The 21216-nt window shown below is 44.8% G+C and overlaps 1 protein-coding gene across 3 annotated transcripts in view; it reads left to right on the top strand.

Moving 5' to 3' along the window:
• The window catches only part of LOC137561638 (potassium voltage-gated channel subfamily KQT member 1-like), a 104424-nt gene extending 83464 nt beyond the window's left edge, over positions 1 to 20960 (top strand). The window contains exons 5-11 of one of the 3 annotated variants that reach the window (XM_068272948.1): positions 9410 to 9488; positions 11762 to 11858; positions 13843 to 13983; positions 17055 to 17165; positions 17406 to 17501; positions 18351 to 18479; positions 20763 to 20960. In XM_068272948.1, coding sequence (XP_068129049.1) covers positions 9410 to 9488; positions 11762 to 11858; positions 13843 to 13983; positions 17055 to 17165; positions 17406 to 17501; positions 18351 to 18479; positions 20763 to 20771 — 662 coding nt within the window. In that variant the 3' untranslated portion in view covers positions 20772 to 20960. Of the gene's footprint in view, positions 1 to 9409; positions 9489 to 11761; positions 11859 to 13842; positions 13984 to 17054; positions 17166 to 17405; positions 17502 to 18350; positions 18480 to 20757 lie in introns of all 3 variants that reach the window. The other 2 variants (XM_068272947.1, XM_068272949.1) reach the window with 2 other exon arrangements.
• Positions 20961 to 21216: the final 256 nt, after the last annotated feature.

Below are 21216 nucleotides of genomic sequence, written 5' to 3' on the forward strand. Positions count from 1 at the left end.
CTTGTGCGATTGGTAAGATGCACTATCTGTCCCAGGAGAGGACGTCAGGATGTGTGCTCCTAATCCATTGATAGGTTTGATGCAATGAATGTGTTTGCATGTCTGCACTATGCATGTTACAGGGCCAGAGTTCGGACACTTATGTTTACCTGGATACTTCTGCGCAGTATAGGTGACTAAGCATAAGAATGCATTCTTCTGTGAACTGGGACCCCGGCTTTTAACTTGCTGTAGGGATAACAGTTGGGCCTGGATGAGTGAATCTGTGAATGCATTTGTTTGAACATTTGCATGCGTGAGTGCGAGGGGTTAATAGATTTTAAACAGGAGAGTAAGGGCAGTAACAGGTAATCAGATAAGTACAGTACCAGGGATAAGGCAAAATCAAGGTCTCAGACAGAAGTAACAGGGTTAGGCAACAGGAAGGCATAAACAGAGATCAGGGCAAGGATCAGGAACCAGGATATCCATAAACTCAGACCTGGAGGCTCAAAGTTCTGGCAATTAGCAGGGAGAAGAGGCAGTCCTTAAATAGTCCAAGTGATAACAGGATGCATGTAACGAGTTGCAGAAAATTAGGACTGCTCACAGTCCACAGAACCCTCTGCTGGTGGCACAATGAAAGTCCCGGCAGTCCAAGCAAATGCTGCCACCAGCAGGCAGGAAAAGGTTATGCATGGTTCCTGACATCCTCACAGAGCACAACAAGCTGCTTATCCCCAATGATGACCTTTTCACCTCGCTTTCCTCTGGCTTTTCCTCCTACTGACTGCATGCTGTTAGTGTAAACTCAGTACAAACATGCTGCCCCTGTAATCTATGCGCCTGATGCAAATGTTTCACCTTGCTTTATGAGAGAACCGGCCCTGCTGACAGCTCACAGACTGTGTATGAGTACAGGAGACAATAGCGTGCTATAGGATATACGTATAGTCTGTCCATAGCGCTGACAGACAGGAGAGATTAAACAGCAGTCACAGCCTCTCTGCTGCAACCTACACACAACAGGCAGATAGTTATACCTAACAAGATCAACTTTCCAAAGGACTTCTACCAGCTAAATACTGTATAAATCCTACATTGAGTTACTAACTGACTGTTACTGACTGAACAACACAATTATCTTCACAACAAAAAATAAACTTAGAAAAAAATGTCTCATTCAGATTCAGATTCCTGGCCACCTCTGATTTAAGGTATTTTAACACTAAATATTTTGTAATATTTAAAATACATCATTTTTATTTGATTGCTCTCTCCTAGCAGGGGGGTAATGGGATTCACTTATTCTGCTTTCTTTACCATTTTACTGTGTTAGACACAGGACTACACTTTCCATGATCCATAGAATCATTAATCTGTTAATCTGCTAATATTCTAATTAAAGAACCACTACAGCGAAAAAAGTAAGCAGTTAAAACCTGACAGAACCGTCAGGTTTTGGACTAGTCCATCTCTTCATGGGGGATTCTCAGTTGTTTTTTTTTTTTAATTATAAAAAACATTTCCTAAACAGCAGTTGCTAAATCTAACTGCCAAAATAGTGTGCAATTGAGTGGGGAGGCTGGCTGGTAGCTTACTATTTTGGAAGTTAAACTGCTGTTCATGAAATACTTTTGAAAACAAAGAAAACCCTGAGAATCCCCCGTGAGGAGTTAGGTCTGGTGCACACCATAGCGGTTCTGGAGAGTGTTTAAAAACCGCTAGCTGTTTGAAAACTGCTTGGCTAATGTATTTCAATGGGCTGGTGCACACCAGAGCGGTTCGTTTTTTCCACAAATGCAAACTCGGGTGCTGCAGCATTTTTTAGATTTCTGAGGCGTTTCTGCCTCAATTATGTCTCCCCATCACCAGAGTCTGCTTTATGTCATGTTGAGGATTCTATTGATCTTATCAATTTAGATAGGATGCCTGGGAAAGCCTCCTCAGTAACAGTTAAGGCATCTAATTACCAGGGCCGTTTCTACCACCGTGCGGGCCGTGCGACTGCACTGAGCGCAGGCCAGCAGGTCAAGGAAGATGGGCGCAGGATGGAGGACAATGCTAGGGAGCCACTCAGTGTTTACACTATTTTCTGTGCACACGTGTGCACAACAGATATAAGCAGACAGGTCCCCGGCGGCTGCACTGTGTGAGAAGCATAAGGCTTCTTTTTTTTCTCCCTTCCCTCCCGCCCTCCAATCAGTAACTCTCATTTTTCAGCTGGTGCCTATCTCCAGCCAATGAGAGTAAGGCAGCCAGCCGACCGAGCCCGCCCCTCTGTCTCCGTGAAGAAAACCAAGCAGAAGCAGCAACAGGACAAAAAGCTGCGTTCTGCTGTGTCCAGGATGTCCGCATTAGTGATGGGAATTCCGGCTCTTTTCAGAGAATCGGCTCTTCTGAATCGGCTCCCAGTAAAGAGCCGGCTCTTACGGCTCTGAATCGGCTCTTCATTAAATATCACTATAGACACATCCAGTGGTGACATATGCAGGGGGGAGATACAAAAGAGAAAAAACGAACACATAGGGTGTAACGTATGCTTAGTTCACCCTCAGTGACAAACACACTCTTCCCGAAATTGTGAATAAGCACCCAGCTGTAAGGACCACCACCTCTTCCTATAGAGCGGCCGCTTACCCTCAGTTTTCTTGTAAACAAGCCTAGCTCATGGCAGCCATTGCCTCTGCAAAAAAGATCCTAGAGCCAATACAAGGATAAAACATAGCGTAATTCCGTTTATTTAAAATAAAAATCCCTGCTACAAGATGTGCTTACAATGTAACTACTTGGGTATGAGCATGTCACATAATATACTGCACCGGATCCTCAGCGCGTCCGCCGGTCAAGTGTACTTAATGGACCTCGCTCCTTCCCCAGTATGCGTGCATGCGTACGTCCAAGCTCCGCCCTACGCGTTTCGTCACTGGGCGTGACTCATCAGGGGCTGGACGCACGCACGCAACCCTCACACATTTATACCTTCTATCGGAGTATGTTGCCAATGAGCCGACAGCCTTCAATAGCGTCATGCGCCTATACATTTTCATTTCGTGGTGCTGCACATCCCCTCTGTCGCGCGCACGGGCCACAACCCACTGCCCATAAAACCGCCCAGGCTGCAACCCAGTGCACACAAAACCGCCCCACTGCCGCTCATAGAGCGCACATGCAGCACATAAAAAGCGCATCTAGCGCATACACAATGCCCAATGTTGCCCCATATATATAAAATAGTACATGTACATAAAACATTCCCTAAAATGTACATAAAACATTCCATAAAATGATAAATTGAATAAACCACATAAAATCAATAAAAATAAAAAAACAAACTTAAATAAACTAAAGATCAGAAAAATCAAAAAAAGTCAAAAAAAAGGGGTTGAAAATGAAAAACAATAAAACAATAAAAATACACAAATAGCCTGTGTTAAGACATCTTTTAGAGAACCATAACCCATTGCGTCGCCTACAACCAATGAATCCCCGAGCAGCTCAGCCTATTGCACATGATTAGTCACTGTATCCATACCCCCTTAGTTGGGGCTATACTACCTACAGCCCACTACTATAGAGTCCCCCACCCCGCATCCCACATAATTCAGTCATTACTTATAAAACAGTTGATATCAACCTCAATATTTAATCCCTCAGGTGTGAGGGTGCGTAGCAGGTAGATCCATTTCGTTTCCATTCTACATAGTTCCCGTAATCTGTTTGCACCCCTCCATGAGGGTACCAGTTTATCAATTGCACAATAATGCATCTGGGTTGGGTCACATGCATGTACCTGTTTAAAATGAGCTGATACACTATGGTCCTCATGACCCTTCCTGATTTTATATATGTGTTCTGAGATACGTTTCTTAAGTTGTCTAGTAGTGCGCCCAACATATCGAAAACCACAATTGCACCATATCAGGTAGACTACATGATGGGAGCCACATGTCATAAACGATTTAATATCATATTTCTTCCCCGTGTTACCCGATGAGAACTCTGATGTCCTTCTTGCAACCCTCAGCTCACATCCCCTACATGCCCCACAAGGGAAAAATCCGGGCCTTTGCCAACCTATAAATTTCTGCGCGATCGGTGGATCCACGCAGCTCGGTACCAATTGGTCCCGTAGATTGGGGGCCCTCCGATATATGAACTCAGGTCGTTCCGGCAGGGCCCTACGTAGGGCCGTATCAGTTAGGAGCACAGGCCAATGCTTTCGTATACTCTTCTCTACCTGTTTATATTGGACAGAGAAATCAGTTATAAACGCAGTACCACCACTCCTACGAGTGGTATCTCCCCCTTCCTCCTCTCTATCCCTCAGCAGCCTATCCCTATCTAGATTCTTTACCCATTCTACTGTAGCATCCAGTTTGTCAGCTTCGTATCCTTTACTTAAAAATCTGTTTTTAATGATGTCAGCTTGTAGCTCATAGTCAGTCACCTCTGTACAATTCCTACGCACCCTGATCAGTTGTCCCTTGGGCACCGCCCTCATCCATGCTGGGTGGTGGCAGCTATCTACCGGGATGAAACCATTACGGTCAGTAGTCTTAAAATAACATGCAGTTTTTAGGCCATCCTGCTCCTTACTAATCTGAAGGTCCAGGAAGTGGATAGTGTCCACATCACACTCCAGAGTCAATTTGATATTATCGGTCATATTATTAATGTGTGATATATAAGTCTGGAAGGTATCAACAGCTCCCCTCCATATGATCAGGAGGTCATCGATATACCTCCGCCATAGTAGGATATTCTGCGAACCCTCCCTGATTGCCTTCTCCTCCCACCTGGCCATATATAAATTCGCCAGCGAAGGGGCAAACGATGCCCCCATCGCACAACCAGATTGCTGCAAGTAATATTTACCCCTGTACCAGAAATAGTTCCTGGTCAGGGCAAACTCCAAAAGTTCCAGGAGAAAGGTAACCTGGTCGTAGTCAATATCCTCTTCCAGTTCTAAGTAGTATCTAGCTGCCTCTAACCCCCCTTGATGGGGGATATTAGTATAAAGTGAACTGACGTCCGCTGTACCCAATACTGCATCTGGCGTGAGTACCACCTCCCTCAATAGGGCCCGGATTTTTCCCTTGTGGGGCATGTAGGGGATGTGAGCTGAGGGTTGCAAGAAGGACATCAGAGTTCTCATCGGGTAACACGGGGAAGAAATATGATATTAAATCGTTTATGACATGTGGCTCCCATCATGTAGTCTACCTGATATGGTGCAATTGTGGTTTTCGATATGTTGGGCGCACTACTAGACAACTTAAGAAACGTATCTCAGAACACATATATAAAATCAGGAAGGGTCATGAGGACCATAGTGTATCAGCTCATTTTAAACAGGTACATGCATGTGACCCAACCCAGATGCATTATTGTGCAATTGATAAACTGGTACCCTCATGGAGGGGTGCAAACAGATTACGGGAACTATGTAGAATGGAAACGAAATGGATCTACCTGCTACGCACCCTCACACCTGAGGGATTAAATATTGAGGTTGATATCAACTGTTTTATAAGTAATGACTGAATTATGTGGGATGCGGGGTGGGGGACTCTATAGTAGTGGGCTGTAGGTAGTATAGCCCCAACTAAGGGGGTATGGATACAGTGACTAATCATGTGCAATAGGCTGAGCTGCTCGGGGATTCATTGGTTGTAGGCGACGCAATGGGTTATGGTTCTCTAAAAGATGTCTTAACACAGGCTATTTGTGTATTTTTATTGTTTTATTGTTTTTCATTTTCAACCCCTTTTTTTTGACTTTTTTTGATTTTTCTGATCTTTAGTTTATTTAAGTTTGTTTTTTTATTTTTATTGATTTTATGTGGTTTATTCAATTTATCATTTTATGGAATGTTTTATGTACATTTTAGGGAATGTTTTATGTACATGTACTATTTTATATATATGGGGCAACATTGGGCATTGTGTATGCGCTAGATGCGCTTTTTATGTGCTGCATGTGCGCTCTATGAGCGGCAGTGGGGCGGTTTTGTGTGCACTGGGTTGCAGCCTGGGCGGTTTTATGGGCAGTGGGTTGTGGCCCGTGCGCGCGACAGAGGGGATGTGCAGCACCACGAAATGAAAATGTATAGGCGCATGACGCTATTGAAGGCTGTCGGCTCATTGGCAACATACTCCGATAGAAGGTATAAATGTGTGAGGGTTGCGTGCGTGCGTCCAGCCCCTGATGAGTCATGCCCAGTGACGAAACGCGTAGGGCGGAGCTTGGACGTACGCATGCACGCATACTGGGGAAGGAGCGAGGTCCATTAACTACACTTGACCGGCGGACGCGCTGAGGATCCGGTGCAGTATATTATGTGACATGCTCATACCCAAGTAGTTACATTGTAAGCACATCTTGTAGCAGGGATTTTTATTTTAAATAAACGGAATTACGCTATGTTTTATCCTTGTATTGGCTCTAGGATCTTTTTTGCAGAGGCAATGGCTGCCATGAGCTAGGCTTGTTTACAAGAAAACTGAGGGTAAGCGGCCGCTCTATAGGAAGAGGTGGTGGTCCTTACAGCTGGGTGCTTATTCACAATTTCGGGAAGAGTGTGTTTGTCACTGAGGGTGAACTAAGCATACGTTACACCCTATGTGTTCGTTTTTTCTCTTTTGTATCTCCCCCCTGCATATGTCACCACTGGATGTGTCTATGAGGAGTTAAGCGCAGCAGCATTGAACACGTAACACTTGGACTTCCTATACAGAGGACACTGCTTGCGGCTGGGATACTCATCAAGTATTTTTTTATCCATTTTGCGCAGCGATATCATTGTTTAATTAAATATCACTAGACACCACTCAGAATCGGATTAAAAGCCCCGCCCCATCTCCATGACAACTCCAGACTGCTTCTCTGACTGGTCTTGCTACTGCTCTGCTCCGCCCCAAACACTCCTACAAGCTGCAAGAGGAGGACTACTTCTCCCAGAATGCCTCAGCGCCCTTTATTACGGAGCAAAGCAGAGCTAAAAGGGGCGGCTGAGGCATCGGCTCTTCTCAGAGTGAGCATCGGCTCCTCTGATTCACTTCAAAGAGCCGGCCCATCACGACCCATCACTAGTCCGCATTATTTTTGTTTTCAAGCCAGCCAGCCAGGTATAAATCACCCGTGTAATTCCTGTGAGACTGTGTCGTCTGCTCCGGAGGTATATAACCTCTGCAGCCAGGAGCAGATGGCACAGAATTATTTTGCTTACTGTGTGTGACATTATGCAGAGCCCTGACAGCCAAGGCAGGGATGCATGTCTCACACAAACAATGCTGTACACAATAATGGATGTAAATCTTACCTAAAAGTAATGCTGTGCAACTTAGTGTATTGTCTAGCATTGCACACACAACTTTTGTTTCATTGTGAGCTGCATGTATTTTCTATTTCAGTTTCATAAATTATGTCAGTCATGCTGATTTCTCAGTGAATTAAAAATATAAAACTGGAGGACCTGTATGGGCCATTTGGGGGGTTCTAGGGTGGCTGTGACACAATTACTTGGGGGGTTCTCTCTGGCTGAGGGGGTTTGGGAGGACTTGCATGTGCCACTGGGGGTGGGGTGCTTACTAACTAAGGGAGGTTTGTTGGCCTGTCAGTGCCAACCGGCACTGAGTGGGGGTCTGTGGTGGTATTGTAACTACCACCCAAGACCTCCATTATGTGGGGGTGGGTGACACCTACCTATCTAACCTATATTGGGAGTACCTACCTATATAATCTATACTAGGGGCAGCTACCTATCTAACCTTTACTGGGGGCTCCTACCTATCTAGCTTATACTGGGGGCACCTACCTATCTAACCTGTACTGGGGGAACCTACCTATCTAGCTTATACTGGGGCACCTACCTATGTAACCTACACTGGGGGCAGCTACCTATCTAACCTATACCTGGGGCTTCTACCTATCTAGCTTATACTGGGGGCACCTACTCATCTAACCTATACTGGGGGCACCTACTCATCTAACCTATACTGGGGCACCTACCCATCTAACCTATACTGGGGGCACCTACCCATCTAACCTAATCTGGGGGCAACTACCTATCTAACCTATGCTGGGGGCAACTATACTGGCTACCTATACTGGAGGCACCTACCTGGCTAACCAATACTGGGGCACCTATGCGTGGCTACCTATACCAGCGGAAACTTATAGCTGGCTACCTATACTGAGTGCAACTGGACCTGGCTAACCTATACTGCGGGCACCTTTACCTGGCTCCGCGGGGGGCACAATTTTTACACCCTCGCCCTGGGTGCATTTTAGCCTAGAAACTGCCCTGCTAATTACATTTATGTTTGCTAAAGAATGTTTCTCCTCTGTATGTCAGTGTATATAAGCTGTGTTTTTCAGTTTTGGTCAGGAACCAGTCAGACGAAGGCTTTTTATAAGTCGAAAGCTCACTGTTTATCCATCTCTAAGTTAGCCAATAAATGGTATCATCCGGATTCAAAACTTCTTGTTAAAGTTTAGGAAAGTGGAAAACAGCTCTGAAAAACGCTAAAGCAGAGCGGTTTTCCAGGCGTTTTTGTTACAGAAGCTATTCAGTAACAGCTTTACTGTAACAATATATGAAATCTGCTACACAAAAACGCTCCAAAAAACGTTACACGTTTAGAAAATCTCTCTAAACATGCCTAGAATTGCTCTGAAATCTGCGGATCTGATAGAGATTTTTGGTGTGCACTGGCCCATAGACTAGTTCAAAATATATCCGTTCTGTCATATTTTAACTGCTTACTTTTTCGATGTAGGGTCCTTTTACATTAAATTGTGTAGATGATTGGGATATTGGTTGCCTGTAATCCTGATTTCAGAAATCTAAAACAATTTGAAATAATATAGCTCTTTGTACAGGTGGTATTGCTTTTTTCCTCAGTGAAGGTGGAGTTTAAAGTGAACCGGAGGTAAAAATAAACAGATGAGACTAAAAATTGTATTTATGTTTCACCTCCTAAAAATAACTTTTTTGAATACCCCATGGTTTTATTTTATATTTCAACATTAACAAACGAGATTGAATGTTTTGTTACCTCGGCTCGGTGCCTAATGAGTGTCCCGGAGTTAGGAAAAGGTCAATAGTTCATGTATTTTATCTCTCTCTGTCCTCAGAAGCTGTATTCTGCCAGGAAAACTTTTATGCCTGTAATTTGCTTATCAGTGATGTTTACTATATTCCCGACAAGACAGAAGCTGTCACTTCCATGCCTAGAAATTACCTTTCAGGCAGCAAAATAAAGGAAGTAAAACAGGCTGGTTATTAATGTTTTTCACTGTACATACATGTATATGTTATGTCACATGTCATCTCGGGTACACTTTAAGACGAGGATAGATTGTACTTAGTGGCCAATGTACCATGCAAAGTAGTGATTCTCAGTGCTGTGCTTCTCTCCCCCAGATCTCATTGTGGTCATAGCCTCCATCATTGTGCTCAGCGTTGGTTCCAATGGCCAGGTCTTCGCCACTTCTGCAATTAGGTTGGTGAGTTTATTGGGATCCAGGAAGTGTTGTGGTGTGACATTATTATTAGTATTGATTTATATAGCACCATAGTCTTCCGTAGCACTGGACACTATAATCGCAAGACCAGAATCCCCCGTTCTGATTCAACATAGCCAAAGCCCCTTCCCAGCCATGGTATAGACTCAGAGGACATGTGACAACCACGTCCCTCTCCAATCAGCAGCAGGCAGTGCCACACACCCTAGCTAAGGTGACAGCAAGAGGCTGGGATGCTGCAATGACATAGCAACCCTCCTTCAGTTTCCAACAGACACATGGCTGGAAAACCTATCATGATGTCATCCTTGGAACACCGAGGACACATCAGTCCCTGACTTGAAGGAGCTTTTTCCAATTTGATAGGACTGCTCCACCCAAAAGTGACATATCAGTTATGGGTAGAGATTGGTGACCCAGAGGCATATCTAGAGGGGCGCAGGCATGGCTTGTGCCGTGAGCGCCACAGCACCACAGGCGCCATATGCCTGCCCCTGTGCTGCACCCCCATGCCTGCCCCTGTGCTGCGCCCCCATGCCTGCCCCTGTGCTGCGCCCCCATGCCTGCCCTCATGCCTCCCTGTCACTCAGACCCCAGATCAGGTTAATTCTGTTATCTAGGAAACTTGGCTACTTAATTTATGTATCTAGGGCACACTTAGCTTAGTGTTAGAAAAGAGGACAGAGAGATTCCAAAAAGTTACTTAAGCAATAACCCGTGCCAAAAACGCAGGCAACCATAACACCTGTACAGGAGAAACAATGCTGTTTTTAGAGGGGAAGGGGGCTCTGCCCAGGAGAGGGGCTACAATTTCAGTATTTTCCATAGGCACTATATTACCCAGATACGCCCCTGTGGTGACCCAAGCCAACTGCTTCCTAAATACAGGTGTAACTCGAAAAATTAGACTGTCCTGCAACAGTTAATTTATGTCCGTAATTCTGAACCAGACTGAGAAACCAATTAAAGGCTCAGGAACCCTTTGCAGGTGTTTTGGATTAATTAGCTGATTAGAGTCTGATACTTTGGGCAGGGGCGTAACTAGGCCCCACCGGGCCCGCCTGCAGAATTTTCAGAAGTGACGTCAGCCGCTAGAGCGAGGAGTCTGCGATGGAACGCACGGAAGAAGGTATGTATCTGCCCGCTGCCCACACACTGTAACTAGCTGGAGGGGAGCGCAGAGGGGAGAGCCCCTAGGTGAGGGAGAGGGGGGGGGGGGGGGGAACTTCCCCTCTCCCCGCCGACTGTGGCCAAGGCTTTCCCCTCATGCTGCCACCCCTCCAGCCCCCACAAAACGGCCCCGAGCGGGCCCCATGGGAGCAGGGACTGCAGGGCCTATTGTTACGCCACTGACTTTGGGCCCAGCATATTTAACATTTTCACAAAATTCTAACTTTCTGAGATTTTTATTTTGTCGTTTTCATAAGCTGTAAGTCATAATCATCAACATTACAACAAATAAAGGCTTGAAATATCTCACTTTGCATGGAATGATATATAGAAGCTTTCCAGAGGCGCCAATAGAATAAAAGTCACTTAAACAAGCTTAAAACTGATGGGGCAGTGGTGGACCTATCCCATCCATGTGGACAAAGCAAACAAAGGAAGGACTGTGGCATCAACAGTCAAACAACAATTTATTTATACTCCACAGTAAAAATAGGCAACGCGTTTCACGGGCTCAATCCCGCTTCATCAGGCCAATCAAAAAGGAGCATACAGCTTATCAGCATCAAAACCACACTGAGCGCTTCCTCTACATAGTGGCAGAACACGTCGCTAGCCTATAGACTAATGAGGTGTCTGTACTGCCTCAGTCACAAACTGCGGCCCGAGGGATTGAGTGCCGATCCTTACCAGATGACAGTAATGTAAAGGGTGTACGAGTCCTCAGTACCAAGGAAAGGCTAAGAGAGCAAGCATCGCACAGTGCTCCCTCCTGTCAGTTACCACACTGCTCGCTGTGTTATCTCTATGTCATTGTGACTTATCACAACAGGAAGCCGTTTAATAATGCAGGTAAATAAATGACCTACCTAATCACTGCACCATAAAGCATAATAAATGCACTGAGAATTGCAGTGATATCACAGAGAGATACAACAGTATGCTACTGCAGTAATCCTCGTACCGTTATAAATCTGTCCCTCAGTGTTCAATCTCAAGTTATAAAGTTCTGAATACATAAAGAGCACTGTATGCACTCTAATCCATCCCCTCACCCTCCTAACTGCCAACTTTCCTACCACAGGGGAATCAGGTTCCTGCAGATATTGCGTATGTTACATGTGGACCGCCAGGGAGGAACATGGAGGCTGCTGGGATCTGTTGTGTTCATCCATCGCCAGGTGAGGGCGCTGCTCAGCATGGACAAGCACATGAATAGACAGGGTTCACGAGAAGCTATACATTTCAAGATGATGCAAATATGTTCATGTTACACACATTTATGAAATGTGGATTTTGGCCAGTCATCAGCTACATGAATTTGATTGGTCCATATCCAAAGTTCATAAGATTAGTTTAAAATCTGCATGCCTCATCTTTAAATGATTAGAGTTTATGCAGTTGCTGACAAGGTAACTACAAGCTTAAAGAGAACCCGAGGTGTGTTTAAAGAATGTTATCTGCATACAGAGGCTGAATCTGCCTATACAGCCCAGCCTCTGTTGCTATCCTAAACCCCACTAAGGTCCCCCTGCACTCTGCAATCCCTCATAAATCACAGCCGTGCTGTGAGGCTGTGTTTACATCTGTAGTGTCAGTCTCAGCTGCTCCCCCGCCTCCTGCATTGCTCCGGTGCCTGCCCCGTCCCTTCCCTCCAATCAGCAGGGAGGGAAAGGATGCAGGCGGGACTGGAGTTCTGCAGGAGGCGGGGAGAGCAGCAGACTGACACTATAGAGATAAACACAGCCAGCTCTGACAAGCTGTTTGTCAGCAGCGTGGCTGTGATTTATGAGGGATTGCAGAGTGCAGGGGGACCTTAGGGGGGTTTGGGATAGCAACAGAGGCTGGGCTGTATAGGCAGATCCAGCCTCTGTATGCAAATAATATTCTTCAAACCCACCTCGGGTTCTCTTTAAAGGGGAACTTTAGCCTGAACAAAGATACTAGTTATGTTAATTAAAATAGATAGGATGGGTAAGAGATATTACCTGTTTTAAAAGAACAGGCAAATGTTTGTCATTTCATGGGGGCAGCCATCTTTTTCATGAGGCAGCCACCTTTTTGGTTGAAAAGAGGTGAAAGGGAGCATGAGACACAGTTCCAACTGTCCTATGTCCTGATCACCCCTCCCAGCTGCGCACGCTAGGCTTCAAATCTCAAATTCAAAATGTAAAAAAAACAAATTTGTGCCAAAACAGCAGAAGGAGAACACCACCATCAGAAATCCCATCATGCTTTGCACAGCATCAGGGGAAAAATGCCCGGGCAATTTTCTTCTGTGCAGCTAAAAATGAGGCTTGGGTAAGAAAAACAAAGTTCTGATGCTGTGAAACTGTTAAAGAAACACCAAGCCTTTTCAGTGCTGCTGAGTAGATCTTTAGTCCGGAGGTTCACTTTAAAGTGAATTTTAGGTGAAAACAAAGTAAAGAGATAAACAATTGTGTCTAACCTCCTACTCCTAAATAGCACTTTTAGATATCCCTCAGTTTTATGTTATGTTTACAAACTAAAAAAAAGCTGATTTTTTGTATTTTATGGCTGTAATTCATTGGGTCCCCACTGGAGAAAAACTGTCAGCTGCATAGTTGAATATTAACTCTTTCAGGCAGAGAGAAAAGAAAAACAGCACAGTATATTTGAGTGCTTGGCACTGTACATACACATGTCTCGTCACTTGTCACTTAAAGTGGAACTGAAGATCTTCTAAAAAATAAAGAGTTTCACTTACCTGGGCAGCCGTCCTGTCCCACGGTGCTTCTCAACGATCCTCCGTTCCCCGCCGCCAGCTAGTTTCATTACTCGACTTGTAAGTCGAGGGACCACTGTGTCTGCACAGCCCTGTCAAGCGTATCCTATTTCCGCGTACCTGTCTGCAATAGCGCTATTGTGGACTGGAACGCGAAGAAGGATACGCGTGGCCAGAGCCGCCCAGGTGCAGTGGCCCGTCAGGCGAAACCGAAAGTAGCTGGTGGCGGGAGAACAGAGGATTGTGGAGGACCGGCTCGGGATAGGACGGCTGCAAGGGGCTTGCAGAAGCCCCAGGTAAGTGAAACTCTTTATTTTTAGAAGATCTTCAGTTCCGCTTTAAGGTTCCCTATAAGTAACTGCTCAGTTATAGCATATGCCTGACTCTGAATTACTTTCTGTATGTGCTGTCCCCTCCAGGAACTAATCACCACTCTGTACATCGGTTTTCTGGGTCTCATCTTCTCATCCTACTTTGTCTATCTGGCTGAAAAGGATGCTGTGGATGAGGAGGGGAGGACTGGATTTTCCAGCTATGCAGATGCCCTCTGGTGGGGAGTGGTGAGTATGACAGGAGAGATCCTGCTTTGTATATTAAATTTGGGCTATAAACTGGAAAACCTCAGGATTGTTTTCCATTGCCATATTTCTAAACATAAGAAAAACTTATGAAAAAAAGGTGAATTCTTTTTTGCCATGTTTATAGTTGTGAACACCACCAGGACATAGAAACATTCTCAACTTTTGGGTCTATTAATGTGTACCTTAACTCTTGCACGGCACACAATGAAAAGTCTATATTCCACATATAGTTGCTGAAGAAATTCACTGCTCTGTGTATGTTTAGCCAGATCAAAATGTCTCCTCATACAGTAATAACTGAGGTTTAACCCTTTCAGTGCTGCCTGGAAAGGGAATCCAAAAAGTTAAAGCTTCAGCTTTTTTTTTCTTTTGGGGGATTTCCTGTAATGAAGATTCCCCCTCCCCCTCCCCCCCACTCCTTCCTGCCCTGTCATGATTGGTGATGCTGGCAGGGGTGCACGCACATGTGAAACTGCATGGCACGCACATTATCCAGAGAGATGTTGTGTGCACTCCTGCCCCACGCAGCTAGTAAATAATAACAGTCAAAGACAGTGGCAACAGCAAAAAAACAAAAGAGGTTTTAAAACATTTTCTACACTGCCCAGAATGAAATGATATTTCCCCACACATACACACACTCTGTGGGGTAGCAAGAGGACAGGATGAGTGGGGTGGCATCAACCCAGGATTACACTACAGCGGGCAATGGAAAGCTGCTGCAAGACATCAGAGAGGCTCTGCAAAAGCTGAAATATGCTGTGCTGTTTGCCGCAGACTGCCTGACACAGAATTTAATGTAGGGAGTGAAGTTTTGTGCCTGTAAATTAGACGGTACACCAGACTTTTGCCAGGACATCCTGTGCCCAGAAACAGCCTCGCTAACAGCAAACTCAACTTAAAGGTTCATATACATTACCTATTAAAGAGTCTTTGATCAGCTAAAATATTTGGCAGGTCAGGTACAACCTTCCTGTACCCAGAGGCATAGCTAGGGTTTTCAGCACCCGGAAACAAAGACAGTTTTTGCACCCCCTCTGGACAAATTGGTGAGGCCACGCATCAGAATGTGATTGTGGTCATGGGTGGAGTCAAATGTCGTTTAGATAGGCATATTTGTCACCCTTCTCCCCGTCCAGATAGCCAGATGTGCCCCCCCCCCCTTTATATATAGCCAAATATGTCCCCATTACATATCCAGGTGTGCCCCCCTTTACACAGCCATGTGTGCCCCCTTTACATAGCCAGGTCTTCCCCCCTATAGATAGCCAGATGTGACCCCATTTAGATAGCCAGATGTGCGCCTCTTTTACTGCTGCTGTTAATGCTTCTGCACTCCTCTGCAGAGGGAAGGAGAGAAGCATTGGGCACTTTTGGCAGCCAGTGAGCCACCTCTCATACACGTGGGGGTACAGCCGCTGTGCTGAGCACCCTCTTAGTGCTGCGCCCGGGGACATATGTACCTCCTTGCTCACCCATAGCTACGCCTCTGCCTGTACCTTATCCTTATTATACCCCGAGCTGCTCATATTTTCCTGTGCTACTTCATGGCCATCTTCATTCCCATCATTTTCCCTGTATGTGCCATATATGTGGAACAGCTGGCATTGCCAGGCTGTCTGGGCACAAGTGCAAAGAGCAGGGATGGTGTGGGGAAGAGGGGATACTGGGAGTGTCTAGGGCAAAGTGCAGAAAGAGAACTGCTGCCTCTGTGTGAAGAGCATGCAGTGAAGTTAAGAAGAAAAGATGATTCATGGCAGATAAACGTGCATTCTTTAATGTAAACATTACCTACTACTGCATATAGGCCTTTCAAATGTCCCCAGAGAATTCCGCTTACAAGTCACACATATTCTATGTGCAACAAGACAAGCCATATGCACAAATTGGAAAGAGCCATCCCCACCCACAATAGAGTCAATTATGGGCATATACAAACTCAACCTAGACATGGAACACAGACTGCGAGGGCAAATCCGTAGAGTTATATGAAAGAATCTTTTCCATTTAGACACATGGCACCTAAATACAAACCCTAATTTAATTTAATTTTGACTCGAATTCATCTCAAGTACCTCTCAGGTTAGAAACAAGGAACAGCCAGTTACAGTTATTGTTATGGTCATTGTTATTTCTAGTGTTTGTAGCATTTCCTATAAGCACAAAATCAAGACTTATTAAGTGCAGTGACTTCACATTATCCAAGCTATGTGCAACCTTGCATATCACATTGTACTTGTGTGTCAGATTCATTGTTTTCAACGCTACTGTATGTAACAATTTTCATGCTCTTTTAATGCAAAAATGTAATAAAAATTTGAAGTTAAAAAAAAAAAAAAATGTAAACATTACCTCCTCAGCACTAATCTATTGTTTCAAAACCGGACATGCAACTCAGAACAGTACATGTTCAATTCCACTTTAAAGAGGATCTGAACCCAGAACTTCCTCTCTGCTCTAAAAGATAAGCAACAGCATAACCAACTTCAAAGAAAAACAATTCTTTGTTACAGCTGATACAAATCCTGTAGTAAACCTGCAGTATGTCTACTTCCTGCTTTCATGGAAGTAGACATAGGGTTAACATCCTGTGTTTACAAATTAGCTGCTCTGCCGAGGCAGCCAGCTGACACAGCTGAGAGATCAAATTACCATTGTGATTAGTCACAGATGAGGGGGAATTAGAGAGGCTAAACTCTCTAAATACATACAGGGTGCATTTCTCTAGGTTTTTCTTCTGTCCTGTGCAAGAAGTCAGGTCTACTTTAAGATTGTTTGTAAAGATCCCGATAGATTGTAAGTGCCAAACCGTTTGTGGAAAGGAAATCTAAAAAAAAAAGCGGATTGTGAGAAGTTCCAAATGCAAGCATGGGAGGAGATGGGGACAAAGGAGAAATTGGTTTGGACCGCAGAGTATATATTTAGGACAGTACCTGGCTCAGCAAAGTGTGGAAGACGCCACTCATGGAGCCTTTTGTAAGATAGGGTTAGAGCCTTCTGTGCATGTCATATAGTGTCGCCTGTGTTCGGCTCAGTTTCCTCTCTCACAGGTCACCGTGACAACCATCGGTTATGGGGACAAAGTGCCGCAGACGTGGATTGGGAAAACCATTGCATCTTGCTTCTCTGTCTTTGCCATTTCTTTCTTTGCTCTTCCAGCGGTGAGTAATAGGAGCCCTGTAACCAGTATAACATAACACACATACATAATGTGCTCCTGTACTCATTAACCTTTCACGTGAAGCCATTATGTTCTTCCTCTACTATTTTGGGAAGTTTCCCTCCACACCTCACACAGGGCAGGAATTATAAATAGAATATAAATGATGCTGTTCACTCTATAAAGTCCACTCTGAAATACAGTCTTGTCTAGTGAGCTGACACTCTTTCTCATCTGGCAGGGGATTCTGGGCTCTGGCTTTGCTCTAAAAGTCCAGCAGAAACAGCGGCAGAAACATTTCAACAGGCAGATCCCAGCAGCGGCTTCACTCATCCAGGTACCTCACATGCTGCAGTGTAATGGCAGGAGAGATCAGGGCTGTGATAGTGAAGGTCAGATGGATGACAATTATCTGTGGATAAAGAGGGGATGAAGAGATGTAGGAGCAATGCAGGCAGACCACGACACAGGAGGAGCAGGCCGATAAGGAAGGAGGTGAGGGTGAGGAAAGGATAGGCAAGGACAGTACTGGAGGCAGTGAGAAGAAAAGAGCAGAGTTTGGGGCTGGGGGGGGGGACTTAAGGAGATCAGGGGGGAGGTAGGGAAAGAGAAAAGGAAGGGGGGCAAAGAGAGTAGGGTGGAGGACTAGGAAAGGAGTGGGAGAGGAGAGGGAGAGAGGTAAGAGAAGATGAGGGGAGGGTAAGGATACCAGAGAGAAGGGAAAAAGAGAGGTGAGGGAGGGAAGGGGAGTGGAGGGTGAAGATAACTGGGTTGAAGAGAAGAAGAGGAGAATGTAAGGTGGGGGGAAAAGAGAACAGGCGAGGATGGACGTGAGAGGACAGTTAAGGGGGACGGGAGATGGTAAGAGAAACAAAAAAAGAGGAAGATGGTAGGCAAAGGTGGAGAGGAAAGTGAAGTAGCAGAGTGAAGGAAAAAGATAGATGGAAGGAAAAAACAGACAATTGAGGTATGGGAATAAGAGAAAAGAGAAAATACTGGAGAAAAAAAAATGAAAAGTGAGTGAAAGTGAATTGAGGTGGGCTGTGTGCATGCTACCCCATGAAACACCTCCTCCTCCATTTACAGGATTTCCTTTTAATAACTGTTAACCTATCTTAAATCTCTAAAGTACCACATAACTCTGCGTGTGTTACTCACGGCATGTGTGTGATTGTCTCTTTTACAGACCCTGTGGAGGTGCTATGCTGCCGAGAAGTCTTACAATTCTACTGCGACCTGGAAGATCTACCTGACCCCTCCAGATCACTCCAATAAGGTGGTGTCAACGCCGGGCAGCCCCAGTGTGCGCAGGCAGGTCCGGGGACTCCTACAAGCCTACTCTGATATCCCCCAGTCTTCTCAAACATGCAGAGTCAAAGGCTCCCCAACACCCATGCATTCTACATGATGCAAATAGATTAAAAACCCCATCAGAGGAGGCCCTATTGAGCGGGTAGAGTTGTGGGACATCATTTTGTGTCTGAGAGATATCAGAAACTGTTGGGCAATTTAACTTGCCACCATTCAGACAAAACTTACAGTATATCAAAAGTTTGGATGGATCCATTAAAGTGAAATTCCACTTTCGTACAATTCTTGCAGTATATCCATATAAACTGTAGGGATTCATGACGCTCATTATTTCAGCCATTCCATAGTCTTTAGAACAGAGTTTTTACTCTGAAGCTTGGAAAGATTAACGAGTGCTGAAAAGATTTATGGAGATAACTCCAAAAGGAAGGGGGGACAGGTTGTGTGTATGCTAATAGCAGGTAATCTGTATATAATTGGTGATGGAACCAGTGGAGTGAAGCAAGCTTGGAGTATCCTGTATTTGATGGGTAACCAGTGGATAGACTCGTGACAGAGAGGAGCAGCATCTGAGAAGTAAGAAGAGGGATGAAGGAGTCAAGAAGCTCAGAATGGACTGAAGAGGTCCCAGCATATTTATTGGTAGACCACAGAGAACGATGTTACAACAGTCTGGTTGGGATATCTACTGAGGGTATCTACTAGCACATGAACATATTGCTTCATCAACTCCCCCCCCCCCCCCCCCCTTTCTCAAGGAAATAGCTCTAACACTAGTTAGACCATCCCAGGAAACGTATTTGCATGAGATGCCCATTCTTCACCACTAGGAGGAGGAAAACTTTACACTATGAATGCACTGATCTGCTCTCAAGTATTCAACCTTCCTATACACAAGAAAAGTCACTCTCAAAATCTTATATTTCATACAAGGGATTTTAATAACTGTTGTGAAAGCCAGCCTAGCAGTCTGGACAGAACATCACAAAATTCCCTTCTTCCCCACAGCAGCTCCCTCAAAGTACCTGTGAACCTCCACCAGACTACCTGGACCTGGAATTGGCATTTCATAAAATAGTTAACTCTTCATTACAAGTAGGGAGATTTCCCACCTCTCTGAAGGAAACAGTCTTCAGGTTCTACACAAAAAGCCCTGCCTGGACCCAGATGCTAGTTAACAAAATAACCTCACCACTGTCACAAACATTGCTTGTTCCACTGGTTACCCATGAAATAAAGGGTCTACTTGGGTCTACTAACAGATGTGTTAAATGTTTTTAAAGGATCACTATTGCGAAAAATTGTAAAATTTAAAATACATGTAAACATATAAAAGTAAAGGGACTCCGAGCAGTGCAGAAACTATGGAAAGATGCATACCACTTTGAAGCTCTCTTTCTCCTCTTTCCAACGACACATAAACCGCCGCCCTATGCCTTTCAGTTTTCTATATTTTCGCGATCGAAATCGCGGCTGCGATTCCGATCGCGAAAATATCGAAAACTAAAAGGTGAAGGGTGGCAGTTTATATATCGTTGGAAAGAGGAGAAAGAGAGCTTCAAAATAATATGCATCTTTCCATAGTTTCTGCACTGCTCGGAGTCCCTTTAAGAAGTAGGTTTCTTCCAGAGTAAAATGAGCCATAAATTACTTTTTCTCCTATGCTGCTGTCACTTAAAGGAGATTGTAGAAATCTGACAGAACCAACAGGTTTTGAACTAGTACATCTCTTCATTGGAGATTCTCAGCAAGGCTTTTATTCTTCATAAAGACATTCCCTTAAAAGGATTATAGACTGATGCTGGCCAGCTTCCCTGCTCAGTGGTTTTGAAAATAAAGAAAACTCTGAGACTCCCCCATAAGGAGATGGGCTAGCCCAAAACCTGTTGGTTCTATCAAATTTATACCAGGGCCGGCCCGCTCATGAGGCGGAGTGAAACATTTGCCTCAGGCGGCAAACTTCAGCAATTTTCTCCTAAATTTGTCTCAGGCGGCAAAAAGTCTAGGGCCGGCCCTGCCTACTGTAAGTGACAGCAACCTAGGAGAAAAGTAATTTATGGATCATTTTACTCTGTAAGAAACACTTATTTGTATGCGTTTACATGTAGTTTAAATTTTACCTTTTTCGTGATAGTAGTCCTTTATCTGGGATTGGTTAACTTTTTAATGTAAAGTTTAAGTGAGGGTGCCAAAATGAAATGAATTTACAATGCTGTTTAGTTTTCCTTTAGACTGTGAAATCAGGGCTATGTGGTGACAGAAAGTCCTTGCTCTTCCCCCAGAACAGAAGAAGTAAAAAGAAGACCAAGTCTGTACATGAGGCCATCGTCTCCCCCACCAGTCCCACCCTCGCTCCTCTGTGCCTGTCTCCTATGAGCGCAGGGCCCAGGACATCAGTCCCAGAAAACGCCCTATCTGTGCCTCACATCACTTACCATCACACTGAAGGGGAGAAGAGCAGCCTGAACTTCCAGGGGCCCACAGGTAGGTGACTACAGGCTTCACTGTGCTTGATGAAACAATTCAAATTTTGCCATTAAAAAAAAAAAAAAATCTTGACGTCACAAAAAAGTTAGATACTTGCCTCAGTGGTGGAGAGCCCCTGTATGTCCCAGAGGCTTCCCAGATCCCTCTCCAGACAGGTATCCAAAGAAGGTCTGCACACCACTTTAACAAGAACTTTTCAATGCAAAGTATTTCTAACAGTATGGTTGCACCACAGCGGTAACATGTGGTGCACC

Source organism: Hyperolius riggenbachi, chromosome 3 (assembly GCF_040937935.1).
Source record: "Hyperolius riggenbachi isolate aHypRig1 chromosome 3, aHypRig1.pri, whole genome shotgun sequence".
In the NCBI taxonomy this organism is placed as follows: Eukaryota; Metazoa; Chordata; class Amphibia; order Anura; family Hyperoliidae; genus Hyperolius; species Hyperolius riggenbachi.